This window comes from Delphinapterus leucas, chromosome 12, assembly GCF_059928025.1.
Source record: "Delphinapterus leucas isolate spDelLeu-1000000601 "Yukka" chromosome 12, BTC_Dleu_Yukka2, whole genome shotgun sequence".
NCBI lineage: Eukaryota > Metazoa > Chordata > Mammalia > Artiodactyla > Monodontidae > Delphinapterus > Delphinapterus leucas.
This window is the reverse complement of record NC_143140.1, coordinates 55,149,367-55,173,828: the sequence shown is the minus strand read 5'-3', so window position 1 is coordinate 55,173,828 and position 24,462 is coordinate 55,149,367. Positions and strand designations below refer to the sequence as shown.

General features: G+C 38.3%; 1 protein-coding gene across 1 annotated transcript in view; it reads left to right on the top strand.

Annotated features, from left to right (window-relative positions):
* The first annotated feature begins 3,451 nt into the window (after positions 1–3,451).
* Positions 3,452–24,462, top strand: part of FAM184A (family with sequence similarity 184 member A) — a 65,820-nt gene continuing 44,809 nt past the window's right edge. The window contains exons 1-6 of the mRNA XM_022555380.2: positions 3,452–5,353; positions 6,060–6,195; positions 7,616–7,797; positions 12,007–12,204; positions 15,830–15,952; positions 24,064–24,225. Coding sequence (XP_022411088.2) covers positions 4,493–5,353; positions 6,060–6,195; positions 7,616–7,797; positions 12,007–12,204; positions 15,830–15,952; positions 24,064–24,225 — 1,662 coding nt within the window. The 5' untranslated portion in view covers positions 3,452–4,492. The remainder of the gene's footprint in view (positions 5,354–6,059; positions 6,196–7,615; positions 7,798–12,006; positions 12,205–15,829; positions 15,953–24,063; positions 24,226–24,462) is intronic.

Below are 24,462 nucleotides of genomic sequence, written 5' to 3'. Positions count from 1 at the left end.
TCCTCCTAAATGAGATGTGCTTTTTAATGGTTTCATGGTTTTACATTGTGGAAATGTACCATCATTTATTCAACGATTCCCTTACCTTAGCAGGGTTAAACCTGTTGGTATAATATGCAACAATTGAGGTCCACTTAAAATATTTTAAGCTAATATAACATACTTATCAATGAACATGCTTTATTACTAATGAGTTAGCTTTTAGTGGGAACATTTATATTGCCAATGTATTTGCTCTGTCGACCATAGCAGAATACTGTAGAACTTCTTGCTGTGTCCTCACATGGCGGAGACAGAGAGAGGAAGCAAGAGCTCTGGTGTCTCTTCTTATAAAGGCACTAAGTCCTATCATGAGGACCCCATTCTCATGACCTGTCTAAGCTTAATTACCTCCTGTTATCTCCATATAACATCATGTTGGGGGTTAGGGCTTCAGCATATGAATTTTGTGGGGTTGGGGGGAGACACAGTTCAGTTCATAGCAGTCAACAGTGAGAACTATTTCAGACACTTTTGTTTTTACCTAAGTAGCATTTTTAAAATTAGGATCTAGAATTGTTCTCACTTTATCTGTGGGTAAGAGTACCTGAAAATCTTCATAGAAAAAATTAAAATTACTCACAATTGCTTACTCATCATGGGTTATATAGTTAAATTATGCATCACTGGCATAAAATGGAACTGTGAAATTGCATGAAATTGCTGAAGTGATTGTACTGTCCCATTCCATGAATGTTCATAGTTCCAGAAAAATTGCGAATGGCTCTTAATGTCTTTTAAAATAGTTTATGAAAAGAGACGTTAGAGAATTTCCTTTTCTATGTGGAAAATCATAGCCGATTTTTTGGATGATTATGATCAGTTACTGAAGTTCCTTTTAAAATTAGTCTCGTTCTCTCCATAAATAAATGATACAACTAACAAGGAAGGCTTAGTATCTTATAGTGCTTTATATTTTTAAAAATATTTATATAACATCGTTTTAAAATGTCAATGATAAGTTGATCTTATAACAGTGTCACTAGGGTAGAATAAATACAATCTCCATTTAATACTGAGAAACTTGAAGCTTGGAGAAATTATTTTACCTAGGGTCAAAAATTCAGTTTGGGTCCATTCTGTTACTTCAAGTCATATATCTTCTATGTGTTCAAAGAACATAGAACCATCTATATTACCTTTGTCTGAGAAATAATAATTAATCAGAGAAAGATACTAATAAATGGTTACCTTTGTAATTATGTAGAAAAGTGAATAGCTAGAAGGTACTTTGTATAGTTAAGGTACTTGAAAATTCATATATAGCATTCTCATTTAAAAATAATATAATTAGTGGTATATTTTATATGGTCGTTTCTAAGAGCACTGCTAATTTGTTATTGTCCTTGCCATCTTTTTATTGTTCCTTTTTAAGGTTTTAGAAATTTATTTTAACATTGCTTTCCTGGAAGATACAAATATATGGTCAGCATGATACTGTATTTATTTTATGTAATATACTTTCAGAATCACATAATTGGTGTTGTCAGTGTACGAGTTGTAGTGGTACAAAGCCTAGACTGTTTAGTAGAGAGTTAACAAAGCTAGTGCAAAATCAGACTTTTTTATTTTTGGCTGCCAGTTTTGGCTGGTAAGATAGCTATGTATAGGTTAGGACAGGAGTTGGTAATAAGGTCTTTTCCACAACTCAACTCTGGTGTTGTAGTGCGAAAGCATCTGTAGGCAATACATAAAGGAATGGACCTAGCTGTGCTCCAATAAAACTTTATTTACAAAGACAAGCAGCAGCCATATTTGGCCTGTAGGCTCTAGTTTGCTGATCCCTGGATTAGAATATGTAATGAAATAGAACTTCTCACCATAATATTTCCCTATTATTTATCAGAAGTTTTGTTTACTTAAATTCTGTTTTAATTTAATGCTTTAATTCGTAACCTTGATCCCCTTTAATTTCACCTTTTTATTCACATTTTTATGTGCTCCTGAGCTTCTGTACCTTCAGCTACTCTTCTAGGCTAACATCATCACACAGCTTTCCAGCCTTGTTGTCAGGACACCCCAAATTAAACCAATCTAACATTTGCTGAGTTTCAGGAATGAGTGGTGGTAAGGAAATGGTGATGTTGGATATAAAGAAAAGATAGAATCCCATGGATGTAGGTGGCTTTGGAAGGCTTATTAAAAGAGGCAGAACTTGAGCTGACTCTTGAAGACTGAGGGAAATTAAATTAGAAAAAAGAGAAGAGTATTTCAATAAATAGTTGACAAGGGGAGGCTCACATGTTGCTTCCCTCTCCCTTTTCATCTCCAGTTATACAGAATCCCACCATGGACTGGTCCTTTTCATGATCATTTCCTGGAGCAAAGTGCTAACAGCGTGACTTATTTTCTTTGGGGATCCCATCTCTTTGGATTATCTCTTTTCCTTCCATGTGCTTATTAGTAAGATGAAGAGGGAATGCATGCAGACATGCTCTGGGAAGGTCTACAACCTGTGGGCTCGACCAGCTCTGTTCCAGGCACTCTGGCAAATGGACTTCTCTCCAGCTGGTTGGTGTCTTTTTCCATAGTGCCCCTTCCAGTCTTTCCTGGCATCAGTGTGGTAGACAGGTATGACCCTGAGGGAAGGGAATAGGAAGCCACCCAACTTTCTTGGTTTATAGGCTACCTTTAAGATTAAAAGTGTAAATAAAAGGAGTCCTCCATGGGGATGTGTGTTAGCCCATTTGGGACATAACATGGAATTTGGAATTAGGTTTATTAAAAAAGAGAGAGACACTGTGAATAAGTATTTATTTTCCTCTGTGCACATGTTTTCCTGTGGCCCTTGTAGGAGAAGGGTAGTTGTGGCAAGACAGGTAGAATCTTGCCATCTCTCAGCCTTTTTTCTTTTGGTATGACCACATCTCAGTCACGCTGAAGAAAATAGATACAGCAGACCTAGCCGAATGTATGGACAGGGGACTGGGTGTGGAAGACAAAGCCCTGTATGGAGGGAGTGAAGCCCCTGCAGTGGGGTAGCTCCAGTGTGTATTCTGCCTTCTGCCAGTGTAGCTGCAGGCTTAGCAGGTGACAGCCTAGATTTAGCAGCAGGATTTGGAGTTACCAGGATCTGTGGAGAGCCAGGTAGTTTGTCTCAGTTGCCTCAGTCTGCATAAACAAGTTCTCTACAAAAAGGGCAACACTTCCTCATCTTAATTGCAAAAGTATTTGGTGCTGGGACTTCCCTGGTGGCGCGGTGGTTGGGAATCCGCCTGCCAGTTCAGGGGACGCGGGTTCAGGCCCTGGTCCGGGAAGATCCCACGTGCCGGGGAGCAGCTAAGCCCGTGTGCCACAACTACTGAACCTGCGCTCTAGAGCCTGTGAGCCATAACTACTGAGCTTGTGCTCCGCAACAAGAGAAGCCCCCGCTCTCCACAACTAGAGAAAGCCCACGTGCAGCAATGAAGACCCAACACAACGATAGATAGATAGATAAGATAGATAGATAGATAGATGATAGATAGGTAGTATTTGGTGCTGGACTTCATTTCTGAAGCCAAAGTAAGATCATATTAAAATAAGTGAAGTTCCAGGACGCTGATTTTTAGCCTCTGGATTTTTGCTGGAGTGTATAATATTTACTTTTTTTTACTTCAGAAGAAAGTAGGCACATCTCTAAGCCTTAAGTAACAGTTGTGAATATTACTGTTGGACCGCAGGGCTATGTGGAGGACATCAAGAAACATATGAGAGTGGGGGTGTTACTATAAAAGGAGTATGTTGTCATTGGAATTAAGGTGGGGAAATCTCAATGGAATCATTAAAACCCAAGGACAAAAATGAAAATCTGGCTGGCTTGGAGGCAGAGGGAAAATTAGGCAATAAGTAAAACTACAACATTGGATAGGTGAGCACAAAAGTACTAATTGGATTTTGTAAGGAGACCACTTGGGAGTGAAAAGGATCAGCTTTAAAAACAGACCATAATGGAATTAGAAAAGGATATTTCTAAATTTAAAATATACCAGACTTTAGGCAGTTGAAAGAGGCCTTTGGGAAGACGTAGGGCCTAGAACTTCCACTCATGCAAAGCCTCCTTCATCTCTAGGCCTCCAGTGCAGGGCAGAGACTTACCATGAGGCTTTTCTCCTGATCCCACCACAGTCCCCAGGAAGCTAGACTGGGCCGTAGGAAAACTCCATTCTCATAGACCAGGTAGCCTCCTTTGTCTCTTTCCTCCTCACTGTTTCATTTCTAGGAAAACATTCTTAATTTTGAATGCTTTAAAAACCTACTCAAAAAGTCTTCAAGTACAGATTTTAAGATTGGGCTATGTAAATTTGCTAAATAAATCTATGAGTACAAAAGCAGTGCATGAAGTTTTAGTATTTAATATTTACCATAGCCAATATTACCTGCATAGAAAAAAATGTCAATCCAAATGAAAGAATTAACTTCAATTAGAAAATAACATGGTTTACTGAATTCTTCTCCCTTTTTCTTTAAAACCATGCAGGTAATATATGCTTTGAACACTAAAAATGATGAGCACGAATCTGCAATTCAAGCCCTCAAAGATGCTCATGAAGAAGAAATCCAACAAATTCTTGCAGAAACAAGAGAAAAAATATTGCAGTATAAAAGCAGAGTATCAGAGGAGTTAGACCTTAAGAGAAAGATTCAAGTTTTAGAAGCATCATTAGAAGATCACATAAAAATGAAGCAGCAGGCTTTGACAGAATTTGAGGCTTATAAGCACAGAGTTGAGGACATGCAACTTTGTGCAGAAGCCCAGCATGTCCAACGCATAGTAACCATGTCTAGAGAGGTTGAAGAGATCAGAAGGAAATTTGAGGAAAGATTACGGAGTTTTGGACAAGTCCAAGTACAGTTTGAAAAAGACAAACGGTTGGCATTGGAAGATTTGCGAACTGCTCACAGACGGGAGATCCAAGAGCTGCTGAAGTCACAGCAGGATCACAGTGCCTCCGTTAGTAAAGGACAGGAGAAAGCGGAGGAGCTGCACAGAGTGGAGGTGGAGGCCTTAAACAAGACACTGGAGGAGCTAAGGCTCGAGCGGAAAAAGCTAATTGAGGATTATGAAGGCAAGTTGCGTAAAGCTCAGTCCTTTTATGAACATGAGCTGGATACTTTGAAAAGGTCACAGCTTTTTACAGCAGAAAGCCTCCAGGCTAGCAAAGAAAAGGAGGCAGATCTTAGAAAAGAATTTCAGGGACAAGAAGCAATTTTACGAAAAGCCATAGGAAAATTAAAGGCAGAGTTACAGATGGCACAGGGTGAAGCTGGAAGTCTCCATGACAAATGCCAGAAGCTTCAGACAGCGCTTGTTACAGCAGAGAGCGGTGTCCGGGTGAGCAAAGAACATTGCATTCAACACATGGGTTGTTTTTCCCCACTTTTCTCTCTCTCTTTTCGATTAGGCCACTTTCACTTTTTTTTTTTCCATTTTGCTTTTTTTCTGCTTTTCTTTTGTGACAAAATCAGTGAAAAGGTAATCTTTATTACCCTGTAGCTGTTATTTCCTACAACAGTTTCAGATACGAAAGGCCCAAAAAGATAAGCTTGAAACCTTATTGATTGTTCATGAAAGGATTTTTTAATAACATGTTAATATTTTCCCAGTGATTTGGGAAGTTTAAAATATTGGTCTTTAATTATGTTTTTTTCCTTTTCCTCCATTAATGATGGGGTCTGCACATCAGTTGATGTCCAGACACTGAACAAAAAAACTAAGATTGCTTTATAAATAGGGGTATGGCACAAGTCTTAAAAAAAAAGCCAAAAAGTCTCTCTGTTTCTTGGCATAGAAAATTTCATAGGTATGTTTTTAATATCTGCGTGGCATTTAAATACATTAAAAAGGGTCGAATAGCCTTTCATGTTTGGGTCATATGACTTATGAAGATAACAAGTTACGTGTTGCTGATACAGATTCAAAACTAGGTATTGTTAAGTGTGACTTTTGAATAAGAGAAAGTTGCTGCTGGTAGTTTAAATGAATTTTTTAGCTTAGCATCATCCTTGCATATTAATAATGGCTATTTGATTTTTCTTAGGTTCTTCGAAAACAGCTTGATGATGCCAAGGAGGGAGAAATGGCCTTACTAAGCAGGCACAAGGAAGTGGAAAGTGAGCTAGCAGCAGCCAGAGAACGTTTACAGCAGCAAGCTTCAGATCTTGTCCTCAAAGCTAGTATGTTCTACACAGTTCTTGGTGTGTTCCTCAGCTAAAGCCAACACTTAAATGTTAATTCGAGACAGAATTGGCCTTTTCTTCTCATATTTTAGAATTATTTAGATTCTAAACATGTTAAAGGGTTCTGTTATCTTGTTAATCAGTCATGAGATAAGCAAATGATAACTTATTTTTAGGAATATATTTCTATAAAAAAATTAAGAATTACAGGTTTTAGCACCAATAAGTCAGTCACTAAAAGAAAAACACTCTAAGAGGCGTTGTCCTTTTAAAACATAAATATTTGAAAATACTTAAATTAGTGGAACTATATTTAAATTACAACAGCCTCATTTCATTTGGCTTATTAATGAGGATCATTTTACGTACTAAAGCTGGGTCGCCCGTCCTGACATGGCTGACATGCTCACTTCGAAGCCCTCACTAGAGGAGGGGGGTGGCCTGTATCGATCTGGAGTGACATTTCGCTGGGGTGTTTGGTGAGCCAGGGGAGGCCCTTGAATGAGTTCTGTGAGGATGTCATGTGATTGACTGGCTCATTGGTGAATCCCAGATTACCCTCCCCCTGAAGCAGAAGCTTTTCGACTTGAATATGTATGAAAATCACCTGGACAGCTCGTGCGACCACAGACGCTAGGCCCCAGCCCCAGAGTTTCTGACGCAGTAGGGGTCTGGGGCGAGCTTCACTTGTGACCGGTGCTCCCAGGCGCTGCTGGTCCAGGGCGCTTTGAGAACCGCTGTCCTAACGCATATGCCTTCTGAGCATATTTTCTCATATTCACTTTCCATCTCCCTGTCTCTGTTCATACCACCCCCGCACACTTTTGTCTTTTTGCTGTTGTCATTTTAGGTTTTCATAGCCTTGCTGTCCTTCTCTGTCTCTTGCTCTGCCTCAGTTCTTTATCAGGTCTGTTGTCTACAACAAATTTAGTTTCAGCCAAACTGCCCCCTGCCGTCTTTCCTTGCTGCATACAGATTTCTTCCTCTTTATGTTAAAGTTTGAAAAAAAAGAGGTTAGAAAAGAATAAGTTACTCATTTTAGTGCCATCGTGCTACTCAGTGCAACTTCTGTTACTTTGCTTTACTCCCAGGACTTTTATATGTACCCTGAGGAGTTGTTTCTACCTCAACTTGTAGAGATTGAAATCTTCAAAAATGATTGGAATGGTCCTAGGTGCAGGGAGCAACATCAGTGATGTGAAAATGGACTGCTTTCTAGTTTAAGTAATTCTACTTGGATAATAAGTATTCCCATGGTAAATATTTCTATTGCATACGGTGAGGAAACCAGAGAACTATTTGTACATGCAGACCATTTACTTTACTTCCATAGTAAGTACATTGTGTCATTAACTATCAACTGTTTTATACCACAATGTAACAGATTTTAAATTGGGGCTTTCTTTTGGGGGGGTAGGTCATATTGGAATGCTTCAAGCAACTCAAATGACCCAGGAGGTTACAATTAAAGATCTAGAATCAGAAAAATCAAGGGCCAATGAGAGAGTATCTCAGCTTGAAGAAGAAAGAGCTTTTTTGCAAAGCAAAACCCAGAGTCTGAATGAAGAGCAGAAGCAGCAGATTTTGGAACTGGAGAAGGTAAAGAATGATGGAGAACTCCACCCCCCACCCCCCATGAAAGAAAAGAAAGAAAAGTTCAGTTTTCCTCTTTTTCAGATTTTATTTAGAGTGTTTACTTCTATTCCATAGTAACAGTCTACGTCTTAACTCTAGGAATTTTTTGTTTTTATTTTGAGGAGGAAAGGTATTGATATAAAGCTGGGCTATCCCATATTGTGTATATGTTCAAAATATTGCTGATAACAATTTATAACGTAAGAACTTACGACATTTCAACCTATTTCAAGCCAGAAGCTGAATGAACTCTTACTTCAGTGGGATGTACATTACGGTTAATCGTATTTATTTTTCTGTTGATGAAACGTATTATTGTGTATACACCTAGGAAATGTCTGTTAAACTGAAAAGGATGACCAAAATCAAGCCCTGAAAATTCATATACCAACATACTTAATTTCTAAATGAAATAAATAAGACATATGATGTGTAGAGTAATTGCTGAATATTTATTCCAGCTTTTCACATATCTACAATACCAGGTGAGGGTTTGGGACACTCTTCCTCCTTCTCTCAGCAGCCAAGTGTATTGAAAAGTGTCTGTTCTCCTCGCCCTGGTTCGCCTCCCACTCACTCCTTACCTCGTGTGGGCTGGTTTCTCCTGCCACCACTCCACAGGCTCGACATTGGCCTCAGCCTCCAGTGATGTCCTGGCTGCTGGACTGGGGGGATCTTGTCTTCCTGGGATACTGACTCCTCTGATTTACAGCATCTCTCTTTGGTTCTCTCACACTTTCCTCCTGTCTCCCAGACCCTGCAGTCCCAGGCCCTGAGTCTGTGAGCTTCCCTCTTCTCTCTGTGGCCTTACCTTTTTTCTTTTAATTTTTATTTAATTTTTTAATTAAATTTTTATCTAATTTTTTTAAAAAAAGTTTTTATTGGGGTATAGTTGATTTACAATGCTGTGTTAGTTTCAGGTGTACAACACAGTGAATCTGTTATACATATACATATATCAGCCTTTTTTAGGGTCTTTTCTGTGTCCTTACCTTTAATGTTCCTCTTGCATTCTCATCTCATTCCACAAGCTCATCCATTCCAGTAACATCCGCTGTCACGTGGTCAGTGATGTCTCCCAAAGCCGTTCGTCTAGGCCAGATCTTTTCCCTGAACTTGAGTCCTGTGTATCTAACTCCCACTAGATAACTCCCACTGCAGACAGATACCTGTTTCTCACAGATGTGTCAAATCAACCTGCCTAGAACTTTCTCCCCTCAAAATACTATATTTCCTTTACTCCTTTTTTCAACCAGTAGCACTATAGTCTGTCTAGTTTGGTAAATCAGAAACCTGGGAGTCGTTCTTGATTACTGTTTCATTAACCCCCTTATCGGTTCCCAAGTCCTGTCAGCTCTGCACTCTCCCTGCCTTCCATCAGCTCACTAGCCTACTGCCAAGATGATTGTTTTTTTAAAAATGTCAGTCACTGAAGACATTCTGCCTGTGGACAGCAGCTTTAGCCCATGCCCAAGAGTTCCTGCCCACCCTTCCTGATGGCCTCTCTCTTCCTCAGCACCCCTCCCCTTCTTTCTCCTTCCTGCTTCTCTGGTTGAGCCCTGACTGGTACAGTTTTATAGGTAAAAGCTATGATCTACGATGAGGGGGACATCGTGTCTGAGCTGTGAAACAAAAAGACCTGGGGGTGTTGTATTCAAGTAGGGGCTCTGGTTTCTGGTGACCCCAAGTCAGGGAGAGCTGGCAGAGGGATTGGGATCCAGTTCTAGAACACTGCTCTGAGCCCTGAGCCCCCAGTACCCCCATCCCTGTAGGGGAGGCTTGAAGGGAAGAGCTGACACCCAGTCTGGCCCAGGCAAGAAAGAAGAAGCTGGGAGTTTCTGTTTCCTCTGTCTAAACCTTCTGGCTTTGAAAGGAAAGAAAGTCCAGTGCCTTACATTCAAGAATCTTCCCTAGGGCTTTTCCCCCTCATCGGGCCTTAGGAATAATGATAATCTCTTTATTATGTAAAATAATTGCTAACAACTATAAAATATTTACAGTAGGCTGGGTATATTGCTAAACATTTGGGGGCACATTATCTCATCTTCAGCAACCCTGTAAAATAGGTTCTTCCTTATTGTTCCCATCTCACAGATGGAGAAACTGAGGCTTATAGACGTTATGCACGCATGGTACCCCCAGTCACATGGCTAATAAGTGGCAGAGCTGGAACTTGAACCCAGGTCTGTGAGACTCCAAAACCCATGTTCTCCACCTCTGCAGTGTGCTGCCTCCTATGATGTGAGGACCTTTTATTTCCACCTGGGTAGTTCTAGGGACCTGCAGACTGAGCCAGGCAGGCAGGTGCTGTAGAGGCCAGACAGCAGGATCGCTCTGCCCATCCAGGAGGAATTAATGATCCAGATGAGGTGTGTCTGTCTTCCGAGAGTCTTATAGAGCATCCAGGTCGGGGGGATCTGCACCAGCCCCTAAAGAGATTTAAAACATCTTTTAACCTCATTTTCTTGAACTTTTACTTTCTTGTCTTCCTCTTTTGTAACACCACATAAGTTCTTCAAAGAGTTGCCTTCATTCAGTACCTCCATTTCCTCCTTTCAGCCTGGCTTCCCCTCTCCTGCTCTGTTGTACTGGGTCCTAAGGCATCAGTGGGAACACAACCAGCACACCCAAAAACTGTACGCATTTTCTCAGCAGCACTCACAGCTCTTGTCTGCCCCCTGCCCACCCTTTGTCTCTGTGACGCTCTCCTCCTTCCCAACGGCTCGTGCGCCTCCTTCACCGGCTCCCCTTCCTCCTCCTGCTCCTGAAATTCAGATACTTCCCAAAGTTCTTCCTGTCTTTGTTTCCTTTCTACTTCCTCCCCTTGACAAGTTGTCTTGGTTTGCTGGGGCTGCTATAACAAAATGCCACAGCCTGGGTGGCTTAAACAACAAACATTAAAAATAAGTAACTTGGGCTTCCCTGGTGGCGCAGTGGTCGAGAGTCCGCCTGCCGATGCAGGGGACGCGGGTTCGTGCCCCGGTCCAGGAAGATCCCACATGCTGCGGAGCGGCTGGGCCCATGAGCCATGGCCACTGGGCCTGCGCGTCTGGAGCCTGTGCTCCGCAACGGGAGAGGCCACAAGTGAGAGGCCCGCGTACCGCAAAAAAAAGTAAATAAAAATCAATAAGTAACTAAAAATTAAAAAAAAAAAATTTTTTTTAAATGTCAGTTTCAGTGATTTCTCATTGCCATCAGAATAGAATCCAGAGGCCTTAGCATAAAAGACCCCTGGTCATCATTTGACCCTGCCTGCTTCGGAGCCTCATCCCTCTCCACTCCCAGCCTTGAATCCTGTGTTCTAGCCACACTGCTCAGCTGCATGGGTTTCCATCTTGCTAACTTCACCGCCTGGTAAACTGCTTCTCAGCTTTCACAATGCTGGAAATGGTTATGAATGCAGGCTTTTGACATCAGATCTAGGTTTGAAATTTTCTCATCTCTTGTTTCCTGGTGGGCTCGTGAGAATTAAATGAGAGAATGTGTCGTCATCAGCTCAGATGTTTTCTCTTCTGGAAAGCCCTCCCTGATCGATCAGTCTCTCTCTCTCTCTCTCTCTCTCTCTCTCTCTCTCTCTCTCTCTCTCGCTCTCTCTCTCGCTCTCGCTCTCGCTCTCGCTCTCTCTCGCTCTCTCTCGCTCTCTCTCGCTCACACACACACATCACATTGTTTCCCACCCCATCCAGGTTGGGTTCCTTTCCTGTATACTCTCAGAACATACGACGCATGCTCCTTTCATAGAACTTAAAAAATTATACTGCCACACTCTTTTGACTTTTTTCATCATTAGACTGTTCATGCTTAAAAGGCACATAATTGGCACACAATAAAATTGTATTGCATACAATCATTTGAGTGGGTAAATTGGTAAGCCATTTTGTGTACAACTTTGACATATAGGAAGCCTTTTTCTCTTAAGCCTGCAGATGTGCTGACTTGCGCTTGGTTCTAACCTAATAATAATGTATTTTATCATTTGCTTTAAAATTACTCATTTTGCCTGTGCCACCCTGTCATTTTCTGAGAACACCCAATGGTGTATTCTCATGTACCATATCTAAATCCTGTAGCACTCAGTTCATCCAAGTTTATTTACTGGGTATTCAAAATACTAATAGCAGTAATGAAAAAAGCAGATGCCAATTATTGATCTTTATTTTTGTTCAATTTTAGAAAGTAAATGAGGCAAAGAAAACTCAGCAAGAATATTATGAGATGGAGCTAAACAACCTGCAAAATAGACTGGAAGGAGAGGTGGCCCAGTTAAATGAGGCCCATTCTAAGACTTTGGAAGAATTAGCTTGGAAGCACCATATGGCAATTGAGGCTGTCCACAGTAATGCGATTAGGGATAAGAAAAAACTGCAAATGGTGAGTAAAAATTCTGCTTAGCATTGCATTGTAAATTGGTGGGCTTTCTATAACGATCTAGCTGCTGTCTTGTAATCACTCTGTAAATCTCGGTTCAAAGAGTAACATACATAAAAGTTTTTATAGGGGATGTAGTTTATTAGATTGATATGAGGCACTTCTACTTGGTGTAAGCCGTAATAGAAACACTCCCTTGATCTTGAGACAGCAACATTGGTGTCCTCCTCAGGAAGCCTCACTAGTTGAAGCCCTTATTCTCCTGTAGACAGTTTCCTTCCCTGGGAAAATGATCTGTTTTGTTTTGGTTTTGCCCTCAAATAAGTAATCAGCTCGCTAATAGTAATACATGGCAGACGGTAATTATATAGTAGAGAAGGCAAGGTATCTGACAGATTGGGGCCTTACACTGAGCTCTTTGCTTATTACTAGCTGCTTATTCTTGGGTCCCAAAAGCTATGCCTGAGGCTCTCTGCATTTGACAGATGAAGATAAGATCCATCTTGTGATATCCCTGTGAGGGTTAAGTGAGGCAAAATATAAAAACCCAGACATGTCTGAGTATATAGTGATAAATAAGTGTTAGTATTTCTTACTGTGTGTGCCAGACACTGCCGTGATGTTTTACGTTTATTTTTTCATTTAATCCTTGTAACACTGCTTTTGGTTTCATTGCTGTACCCATTTTACTGAAGAGGAGGTGGAGGCACAGAGGGGTTAAATACTTGCTCAAGCGCATGCAACTAGTAAGAATCAGTCAGACCTTGAATTCAGGTCTCAGGTATCAAACCCTGAGGCATTTAGCCACCACATTGTGTAGGCATGTATTAAGGATGGTTGTTATGTGTTTATATAATAGCACTTGACAGTTTACTGAAAGCTTTCTTGTATATTCCTTATTGTTTGTGTCTTGGAGATTAATGACATTTTTATTCTATGGGTGGTGAAATAGGTCTAATAAACCTAAATGATTTACTCAGAGCCACAAACCTAGTAAATAGAAGAGGTAGCATGTGAATTGAGATCTTCTGCCTCTATATTTCTTCCTTTTCTGACAACCAGTTGGAAAAAATAACACCTGAAGTTAATTAAAAATTCAAACTAAAACTTCCGTTTAGAATATGTCTATCTAAACATACTGTTGTATGTTTATATAACTAAAGACAAAACTTGATGATATGTTATTTCTCAAAGTTGTGGTTGTCCTTTTTTCTGTGCCAGCTCACTATTCCAGAACCAATCAGTACAGCTTTAATTGATTAGTTAATTAATTAAGCGTGTGCATGCTTACCGACTCTGGGTATATGTTTCAAGTGTTCGAGGTTTTATAGTAAAGGATTTAGCAGTAACTGTGGCTTCAGTAATCTTTCCCGTAGCTATGTTTTGTTATTCTTTTTCATTTCTACATTCTCTTTTCACCTTAACCTCCTCCTCTCTTACTGGAATATTTAAATTGCAGGTGCCTTTTGCCTGTCTTTATTCCTCTGTATTAAGTTCTAAGTGCTAGAATCAAGGCATCTTTCATCAATATAATTTTTACCTCATTACTCCTCTTCTAATCATCCCTTCACTCATTAAATTTCAATTTCTGAGCTACCTGAAAATCTACTTTCATCCATTTGCATTTCTTACAAACTTTCATTAAAGCATGTTTGCCCTAAGGCAGATGACATGAATTTCCTGTATGTGAACATAGTCAAAACCTCTTAGGATAGCCTCACCTTCACCCTTGTCTTTTCTCAGAATAACTTATCACTTGCTGCTTCATTCCTTTCTTGCCCAGCTAGTTCATGTCTGAGCCTAAGCCAAAACCAACCTCCTTCCAAATAGTCTTTCTCCTATGTCAAATTATCTTTTAAAGAACATTTAGCTAAAAGTGACTTCACCATTCCTTATTACTTAGCTACCAAAAAGGATGTGAATATACAGAGAATCCATGCAGAAAAGAGATAACATAGCAGGCCTGAAACTGCCATCCTTAGAAAACATGGTGCAAGGTTGGCCCTTGGCTGGTGTCTAGAACTTGAATTTCAGGAGGGTTCCCACCATTCCCTGATAAGAATGGCTCCCTGTGCCTAAACTGTTTATGCAAACAATATGGTTTATCCTGAACATGTACTTTCCTTCCTGGAGTCTCAAATTTTGGAACCTGCTAAACTGGCCAGCCCGCAGTAAGAAACCTGGCACTAAGTCCCTCATGAGCTCTCTTCCCCCCCCGCCCCGACCAAGTATGTTGTTTATTTGGGAAATGAAGTTAATCATCATGAAAGTAGATACCTAACCACTTGGCTGAACTGACAAAGTTCTGTACCATTTTTATAGACACAAAAGCAATTTTACAAATCCATCCTAAGTGTAAGGATATCATTTAGGGTTAAGGTAAATTTATAAAATAATAATTATAATAATGTATTTGTTATATTTCTCATATTTAGTTATTTACCAATATCTGATTCTATGAAAGTTTTTTTTTTCTTTTTAATTTTTATTGGAGTATAGTTACTTTAGAGTGTTGTGTTAGTTCCCTCATGAGCTTTCCTAGTGGACATTTCACATGTGTTGTCCCAGCTTGCGGGAGAGTTCTGTGTGAGAGGACTCTTAGAAGCTGGAGGCTGGCTTCCTGCAGACTTTGCCCCATGTGCCTTTTCTCTTTGCTGATTGTGCTTTGTATCCTGTTGCCGTAATACAAATAGCTGTGAGTACAACTAAATGCTGAGTGCTGTGAGACATCCCAGCAAATCATCAAACCTGGAGTTTGTCTTGGGGACACCCAACATAGAACCCTATTTATTACTGTTCTCACCTTACACTGTAGAAATACTGAACACCTGTAACATACCTTGTTCTTTGCTACCTCCATGGTTTTTGCACATGCTTTTTCTTCTGCCTAGAATGTTATATCTCCCTCTTGCTTCACCACCTTTTCTTACTGGTACACCCTAAACTATGCTTAGGAATTGCTTTCTCTGTGGAAGTTTCACAACAAGCCAGCACTTATCAGTTCCCTATTCATATACCCCAGTACTCCCCATTACATCTAATTTTAATCACATATTCTTTAATGAGCCTATTAAGGGCAGAGACCATGTCTTTTTGCCTTTGTATCCCAAGTAGTAAGTAGCATGTCTGGCAAATAGTAGGTGTTCTTCAGTAAGTATCAATTTTAGTAGTATTGCTCTTTAGATACCTTAATTTCTTACTTGTTAATCATTGACCACATTCCAGTGCTAGACTACTGAGTTCCAGAAGTGTTACTAAATTTTGTATTTTTATGTAAATATAAAAGAATTATGAACCCAAGAGATAGTTAGAATTTTTTCTCATCTCACCAAATTATCATTTATATCACACATTTCTTTTTTTTGACTTCAGGTTGATCTAGACTAGTCAGATATTCTTACCATTTAAAAAATAACCACTGCATCATAAGTGATTCAGAATAATAGAGTCTAAGCCCCTAGGATTAACTAGATTCACCGTTAACTCTGATATTAATAATTAAGTATAAGACTAACTTGAAGAGCAAGGCATCAAAATATAAAACAGAGCAGTCTTTTTCTTGGAGTCTTCGAAGTATACAATATTTGCAATTTTGTTAATTTCTAAAAAAAAAATTTCTTTTTCTAAGGAATTGGAGGCACAACATAAAAAGGAAAAGCTAAACCTGGAAGACGATAAAAATCAGCTTCAACAAGAGCTAGAAAACCTGAAGGAAGAACTGGAAGACAAGCTGAATTCAGCCAATCAACAGGCAAGAATTCTTTAGGCCAATCAATCACCTATGTTATATCTCACTGATAGTACCTTATTTGGTAACATTGTATAAGTAGATGAGCCTCAATGAAGGTAACATATCTGGAGTAAAAATAATCAAAAACTTTCTTTAATACTGAAATTTTCATAGTGACATTGATTATATCTCACCAGGTAAAAATTTACTATAAAAAATGTTGGACCAAGATGCTTTTGTGGGGAAAAGCAAAACAAGGGAGAATATCCCGTTACAGGAAAGAAAACAAAAGAGTTTTTTCTACCCTTTTGCAAAACATTGACTTTGTATTCTCTACCCTGGATCTTTAGGTAGTGACATCTAAAATAATTTTTAAATTCTATATGAAAATAGTATTGTTTAGCTTGGAAAAGAAAAGAGTAAGAATAGAATAGAATAAAATGTTATAAATCAAAAAGTTGTGAATAGAAGAAATGTAAAGACAGTTGAAAAGCTATAATATTGCTTGTTCCATCCCTTGCTGTCCTGTGTCCTGGTTCATCTGCGTCCTAGAACAGCCCCCCTACTGTCCTCTTTTCCTTCCTTTCCAGCTCATCCTTCATGGGGCTCGTAGACTGGTCTTCCTAAAACAAGTTCTTGTCTTGATGTGTCTCATCTTGTCAGCTGTTCCTACCTCACTAGCCTCATCTTTCCCAACAGTCTTTAAGTCCTGCTTTCTCATCAGTCTGCTTCTGCTCACAGAAACCACACCAAAACACATGAGTGCCCCTGGGCAGGCTAATGATTTGCACTCAGTATTCTTTAATTATCTTTAAACATTTATCCAGAGAAGGTACCAAGCACGACATTTGGATATAAAAGAGAATTAATGTTGTTACTGGTATTAGCTCAGTCTCTCTTCGACTGTCCAAGATCATCCACTGCATACCTCTCTCACGGTCTGTGATCCTTGTGGTTATGGTGTCCTGCTGTCATTAGAAGGTGGTTTAGTGACCATCTGTGTTTCTCATGCATGTGCCCTGGAGTTCTACTCTCAATTCCAAGTGGTTTCAGCATTCCTCCAACCTACATATTGTAATCTCACTGAGAAGAGTTCTAATTAATATGTAATTGATTTTGCTTCTAGATACATTCTCAATTATGTTTTAGCACCTTGGTAATATTTTGGTGCTGCTTTAGAGTGGCTCCCAAGCGTCTGCCTGACTCATCCCTCTGTATGTATCTGCCTTCCCTTCACACTGGGACATTTTCTTTCTTGTCCTACTTTGCTGGCTAGGATCTCCAGAGACAGTAAGCATTCTTGTTTTGTTTCTTGCTCTTAAAGTGAAGGGTGTCAACATTTCACAGTTAATTATGATGCTTCTCTGAAGCTTTATTTTGTAAATGCTCTTTATCAGGTTTAGAAAATTCTCTTGTAATTCTAGTTTCCTAATTCAAAAAAAAATTACAAATGGATGTTGATCTTTCTGCATCTATTGGGAACATACCCATTTTTCTTTAACTTAATGTGGTACCTTACATTAATCAATTTTATAATTTTAAATCAACTTTGGAGTTCTAGAATAAGTCCTAGTTAGTCATGACAGATTATATATATCTTTTTTATATAATACTAGCTTCAGTTTTGTAATATTGATTTTAGGATTTTTAAGTCTAGGCTTAAATAAGATGGCTTCGTTCTTTTCCTTCTTTATACCATCCTTTTCTGGTTTTGGAATCAAGGTTATATCAAGCCTCATAAAATGAAGTGGGATTTATATCCTTTTCTGTTCTCTGGAAAAGCTGTGTGAGATTGAAATGCTTTTGTAACCTTAATTGCATTGTGGTTCATGTGAAAACAATTTTTGAAACTTGTTAAGGCCTAGCATTGTGACCTCACACATAAAAGAAGTTTAATGTTCTGAGTGCATCCACTCGTTTAATGCAATGTAGTCTGTATTCCGGTTCATTAAATCAAGATTTTAAGCTCTTTTCTTCAAATATTCTGTATTCTTTTCAATTTTTATCTTCTTGATCTATCAGTTTCTAAACACTGATACTATGATGGTGTATTTGCTTATTTCTTCTTACATTCTATCAGTTTTTGCTTTGTATATTTAGAGGCTTTGTATATGCATACAAATATAAAATTGTTTTAGCAACTTAACGAATCATACTTTTTGGCTTAGTCTGTGTTATTTGATATTGTATAAGCTGTCTGGTATATCTTTTTTCATCCATTGACTGTTTTTCTGCATCCTATGTTTACGTGTGCCTCTTGCCCAACACATAGAGCTGCATTTTAAAAAATAACTAGTCAGAAGTTTTGCCTTTTAAATAAAAATTTTATTCCACTTACATTTATTGGATGGAAAATAGATACATCTGTGGAAAGACAGGAGGAAAGAATTAGGGGGATAGTTCATAAAAACGGAAAGTGATTGTTTTAGAAAAAAATTAAGGAATGTACTATCTTCATAAGTTGGTAGATCTTGATACCCTTCCAAGTGAAATAGCCTCAAAATGTAAGTAGTTCAACTGTGGATCTAGATGATAAATTCATGAATGCCAGAATCATAATAGTATATTAAGGGAAGCTAGTGAGTTTAAAATCTCAGGTGGAGGATAACCCTGTTCTCCTATGAAATGTTATTTTGGGATCACCTTTGAAGACAAAATAGTAGGCTGAATCATCAATAATTCTGACCATTATGGTCTTTTAAAATGTTCTTATAACATTTAAGTTGTAGATTTTCTTCTGGCAATAAGCTTTTTAAGTGGATGTATATTTTTTCAATATTTTGTTAAAATGAAAAGCATTTGGATTTGTTTATTATAAGATGTTCTGTCACAGTTGTTATGCTGCCTGACACATGGTAGGAGATCAGTAAATATTTGACATCAATTGTAGTAATATTTTTTGGATCTGTCTTCTAAGGTAAAAGAAATAAAATCAAAAATAAACAAATGGGACCTAATTAAATGTAAAAGCTTTTGCACAGCAAAGGAAACCATCGACAAAAGAAAAAACCTACTGAATGAGAGAAAATGTTTGCAAAAGATAAGACCAATAAGGGTTTAATATCCAAAATATATAATCAGCTTATACAACTCAATATTGAAAAATAACCCAATCAAAAAATGAGCAGAAGACGTAAGTAGTCATCCATATGTATGCTTTGGAAAAATGTCTAACAGGCATATGAAAAGATGTGCAACATCACTAATTATTAGACAATGCAAATCAAAAACAACAATGCCATATCACCTCTTACCTGTCAGAATGGCTACTATCAAAAAGTCTACAAATAACAAATGTGGAGAAGAGGGATGTGGAGAAAATGGAACCCTCCTACACTGTTGGTGGGTATGTAAATTGGTGCAGCCAAGATGGAAAACAGTATGGAGGTTCATCAAAAGACTAAAAATAGAACTACCATGATTCAGCAATTCCACTCCTGGGTAAATATCCAAAGAGAACAAAAACATTAATTCAAAAAGATACATGCACCCCTCTGTTCATAGCAGCATTATTTACAATAGCCAAGATATGGAAGCAACCTACATGCCCATCAACAGATGAATGGATAAAGAAGATGTGGTATATATTGGATTGGCCAAAAGGTTCATTCAGTTTTTTCCACAAGATGGCTCTAGTAGCCCTTAGGTGTCTTTAACTTCATTTGAAACAATTTTTGTTAGATTGTATGTGACAGCTGTCATATCAATGTGCATTTAAAAAAAGACCAAAATTGGCTAATTTTTGTATAGCCATCTTAATATTGAAGATGGAAGAAAAAAAAGCAACATTTTCAGCATATTACACTTTATTATTTCAAGAAAGGTAAAAATGCAACCGAAACACAAAATAAGATTTGTGGGACTTCCCTGGTGGTGCAGTGGTTAAGAATGTGCCTGCCAATGCAGGGGACAAGGCGGGTTCAATCCCTGGTCCAGGATGATCCCACATGCTGTGGAGCAACTAAGCCTGTGCAGCACAACTACTGAGCCTGCGCTCTAGAGCCTGCGGGACGCAACTACTGAGCCCATGCGCCACAACTGCTGAAGCCTGTGCACCTAGGGACCATGCTTCACAACAAGAGAAGCCACCGCAATGAGAAGCTTGTGCACCACAATGAAGAGTAATTCCCCGCTCACCGCAACTAGAGAAAGCCTGCACGCAGCAATGAAGACCCAGTGCAGCCAAAAAAAGAAAAAAAAGAAAAAAGATTTGTGTAGTGTATGGAGAAGGTGCTGTGACTGATCGAACATGTCAGAAGTGGTTTGTGAAGTTTCGTGCTGGAGATTTCTCGCTGGATGATGCTCCACGGTTGGGTAGACCAGTTGAAGTTGATAGCGATCAAATTGAGACATTAACTGAGAACAATCTACGTTATACCACGTGGGAGATAGCCCACATACTCAAAATATCCAAATCAAGTGTTGAAAATCATTTGCACCAGCTTGGTTATGTTCATTACTTTGACGTTTGGGTTCCACATAAGTTAAGCAAAAAAAAACCTTGACCATATTTCCGCATGCTATTCTCTACTCAAACGTAATGAAAATGTTCCATTTTTAAAACAAATTGTGACAGGCGATGAAAAGTGGATACTGTACAATAATGTGGAACGGAAGAGATCATGAGGCAAGCGAAATGAACCACCACCAACCACGCCAAAGGCCATTCTTCATCCAAAGAAGGTGATGTTGTGTATATGGTGGGATTGGAAGGGAGTCCTATATTATGAGCTCCGTCCGGAAAACCAAACGATTAATTCCAACAAGTACTGCTCCCAGTTAGACCAACTGAATGCAGCACTCGACGAAAAGCATCCAGAATTAGTCAACAGAAAACACATAATCTTCCATCAGGGTAACACAAGACCACGTGTTTGTTTTGATGACCAGGCCAAAACTGTTACAGCTTGGCTGGGAAGTTCTGATTCATCCGCTGTGTTCACCAGACGTTGTACCTTTGGATTTCCATTCATTTTGGTCTTTACAAAATTCTCTTAATGGAAAAAATTTCAATTCCTTGGAAGACTGTAAAAGGCACCTGGAACAGTTCTTTGCTCAAAAAGGTAAAAAGGTTCGGGAAGATGAAATTATGAAGTTGCCTGAAAAATGGCAGAAGGTAGTGGAACAAAAGGGTGAATACATTGTTCAATAAAGTTCTTGGTGAAAATGAAAAATGTGTCTTTTATTTTTACTTAAAAGCTGAAGGCACTTTTTGGCCAACCCAATATGTATATAATGGAATGTTACTCAGCCATAAAAAAGGATGAAATTTTGCCATTTGCAACAAGGGATGGACACAGAGAGTATTGTGCTTAGTGAAGTAAGTCAGATAGAGAAAGACAAATACTCTTTATGTTAATGCTTATATGTGAAATCTAAAAAAGGAAAACAAATGTATATAAGAAGACAGAAACAGACTCACAGATACAGAGAACAAACTAGTGGTTACCAGTAGGGATGGGGAGTGGGGAGGGGTTAGATGGGGTATGGGATTAAGAGGTACACTCTACTATGTATAAAATAAGCTACAAGGATATATTGTGCAGCATGGAGAAATATAGCCATTATTTTGTAATAACTTTAAAATGGAGTACGATCTATAAAAATATTGAATCACTGTGCTGTGTACCTGAAACTAATATAATATTGGAAATCAACTATATGTCAATAAAATACAAAAATAAGAAAATTTTTTAATAAAATAAAATTTATAGGGCTTGATGTGGTGAGTGGTAGAAAGTGACTCGGGTATCTAGCTTAGGTATTTGGACAGATAATAATGCCACTATTGGAAGATAGGAATCTGTACTTCCTGTAGAGGAAAAATACATTGGATGGCAAGATATCGAGTCGTTTGGCTATGCTGACTTTGCGGTGATTGTGAGACATCGAGGCTGGAACTAAGTAGAGTGTGCAGGCTTGGAGCTAAAGATGGGGCAGTTCTGGAAGCCATTTAAGTAGAAGAAGAGCTTACCCAAGGGTAGCTAATGAGAAGATTGCTGGTAACAAGAAGTGCACCAATATTGAATTAACAGAGCCGGGAAAAGCGATTGAAAAGGAGAAATCAAAAGCATGAGAACAAGGATTAATGGATATCAGAAAAGCATGAAAGCAGACACTTGCAAGAGGGTGGAAGTGTCAGTGTCAGACAGTGATTAGGATCAGACTGTGAGGCCTGAAAATGTTACGCAGTCAAGAGTTCTCTGAGGACTTACCTGTAATGTCAGTAGAATAGTAGGATAGAGGCCAGAGTTAATAGGTTTAATCTGAATCATAGTGGATGACAATGCTTTTTTAAGACTGTATGTAAATGGAAGAGGAGAATGAAGTTAGATTCTTTCTTCAACCTTGTACCAAAAAAGTTCCAGGTGGGCTAAGCATTGAAATGTAATATTAAATCATGAATATAAATATAAATAAAATACAAAACTCAAGTGACAGAAATACAAGGACAAAGAAGGCTTTTTGAAATATGATGGCAGTGTCATGAATTAAAAACACAGAATATTTGTACAGATATCAAAACACACCATAAGCAAAATTATGAGAGGAGAAACTGGAAGGGGTGGAATAGGTGATTGGCAAATGTATGAGTATTGCTCGGTACCTAATATTTGTATGTTGCTTTCTAGTTAAAGAACCTTTTTCCATATATCCTTGAACTTAATTATCATAGTAACTCCGTGAGGTAGGTGTTTTTACTGCTGTTTTATACTGGCAGACCCAGAACTTGAAACTAGATTTTCTCCTAAATTCAGTCCTCTTTAACTCTGTTAACAGTCACTTTTCTTCCATTCATTCATTCACTGCTGCAGAACACATTCTGCAAGCCAGATCAACACAAAAAGTAGAGAAGATACAAGTAATCTATGTAGACTAGGGAAATGTGACATAAATACAGTGACAGAGAAAATTTTACAGCATTGTAAATGAATATTATTTACAAATATGCTAGTTAATTTTCAAATTTAAGGAAACCTGATGTCTGCCTATGAGAATTTAAATTTCTAAAATGACTCAAAGTAGTTGAACAACCTGGCCAAACCAATTATAGCCATGAAAGAAACTAAATAGTCCAACATGTATTTAGAGAGGCACTAGACCCAGAGGATTTTAATGGATGAATTATACTAAATTTTCAAAAAACAAGTAAATCTTAGCTATGAAAATATTTCAGAGCCCAGAAAAAAATGGAAGCTCCCAGCTCATTTTATGAGGTTGGCATCCCTTTAAAGATACTAACAAGATAAAATGCTACCATCACTGGAATTGTTCAGCATGTGCATATATCTGCACGGAAAGGAGACAGGAAGTTGGGGGCAGGGGATTTCGGGTCAGAGAGGGGATTAAAGAAGGATTTTCAGTTTTCTTTGTGATGTCTGTATTTACAGTGAGAAATACTCAGGTATTATTTTTTAATTACCAGTTGTCATTTCTGTAGAGTTTTGATAAGCTTGGCTGTTTTATAAAAATGAGATTTTTACTTCATAATATTTTCTTAGATAATTGAAAGTATTTCATTTACTGATTTTATAATAGTTCTCATTACTTGAGGTCTGCTTAATCAACAAATTGTCTATTAGCTCCTAATTTCAAGAGTGTGTGAATTCAACTCTTAACAATTTCAAGACACACATTTTTTATGGAAACATAGAGATCACAACATATCCTAATTTAAGCTACATTTACCAGCTTATCAATATTGACCTAAATCTGTCACTTTTATAAATAGATGGAGAACAGGGCTCAAATGAAATATAAGTGATTCAATTTTAAAGAGCAGTTTTAAAAATATTTTTATCTAAAAGATCCTTTTTTCTCAATCTTGGGTATGATCTTCATCTTCAATTCTTTTTTATAGGTATTTGATTATATGATAGAACCAGGAATTCACAGGAGCTTGAGGTATCCATGTATTTACATGGTTGCCATGACAAAGGGAAATCATAAATATAGAGGTCTTTTCAAAAAACAACCAATGAAGACTATCATGGTTGAGTGCTTCTTCCAAATTCATCAAGAAAGATCCATCAGTAAAATTACATCTAAAGAAAAGACTTTAAGAAAACAAACGTGACTGTTTGCTAGTCGATTACACTGAGGTGTATTAAAAGTACTGTATTTACTTGCAGATTGGCCACCTCCAAGAAATGGTAAGCAAAAGTGAACAAGGTCTTGGCTCTGCAGAAGGACTCATTGCTAGTCTTCAGGACTCCCAGGAAAGACTTCAAAATGAGCTGGACTTGACTAAAGGCAGGCTGAAGGAGACCGAGGATGCTCTATTAAATGCTGAGGTAATGTCATTATCCTGTTATAATCTAAATATCAGCGAGGTAAAAATATAATTTACTTTGCTTAAAGTTTATTACAAACATCACATTTATATATAATTATTATTATTAGTTTCCTAGGACTGCCATAACAAAGTACTACAAACAACAGAAATTGGCTTAAAACAACAGAAATTTATTCTCTCAGCGTTCTGAAGATTGAAAGTTCAAAATCAAGGTGTTATCAGGGCCATTCTCCCT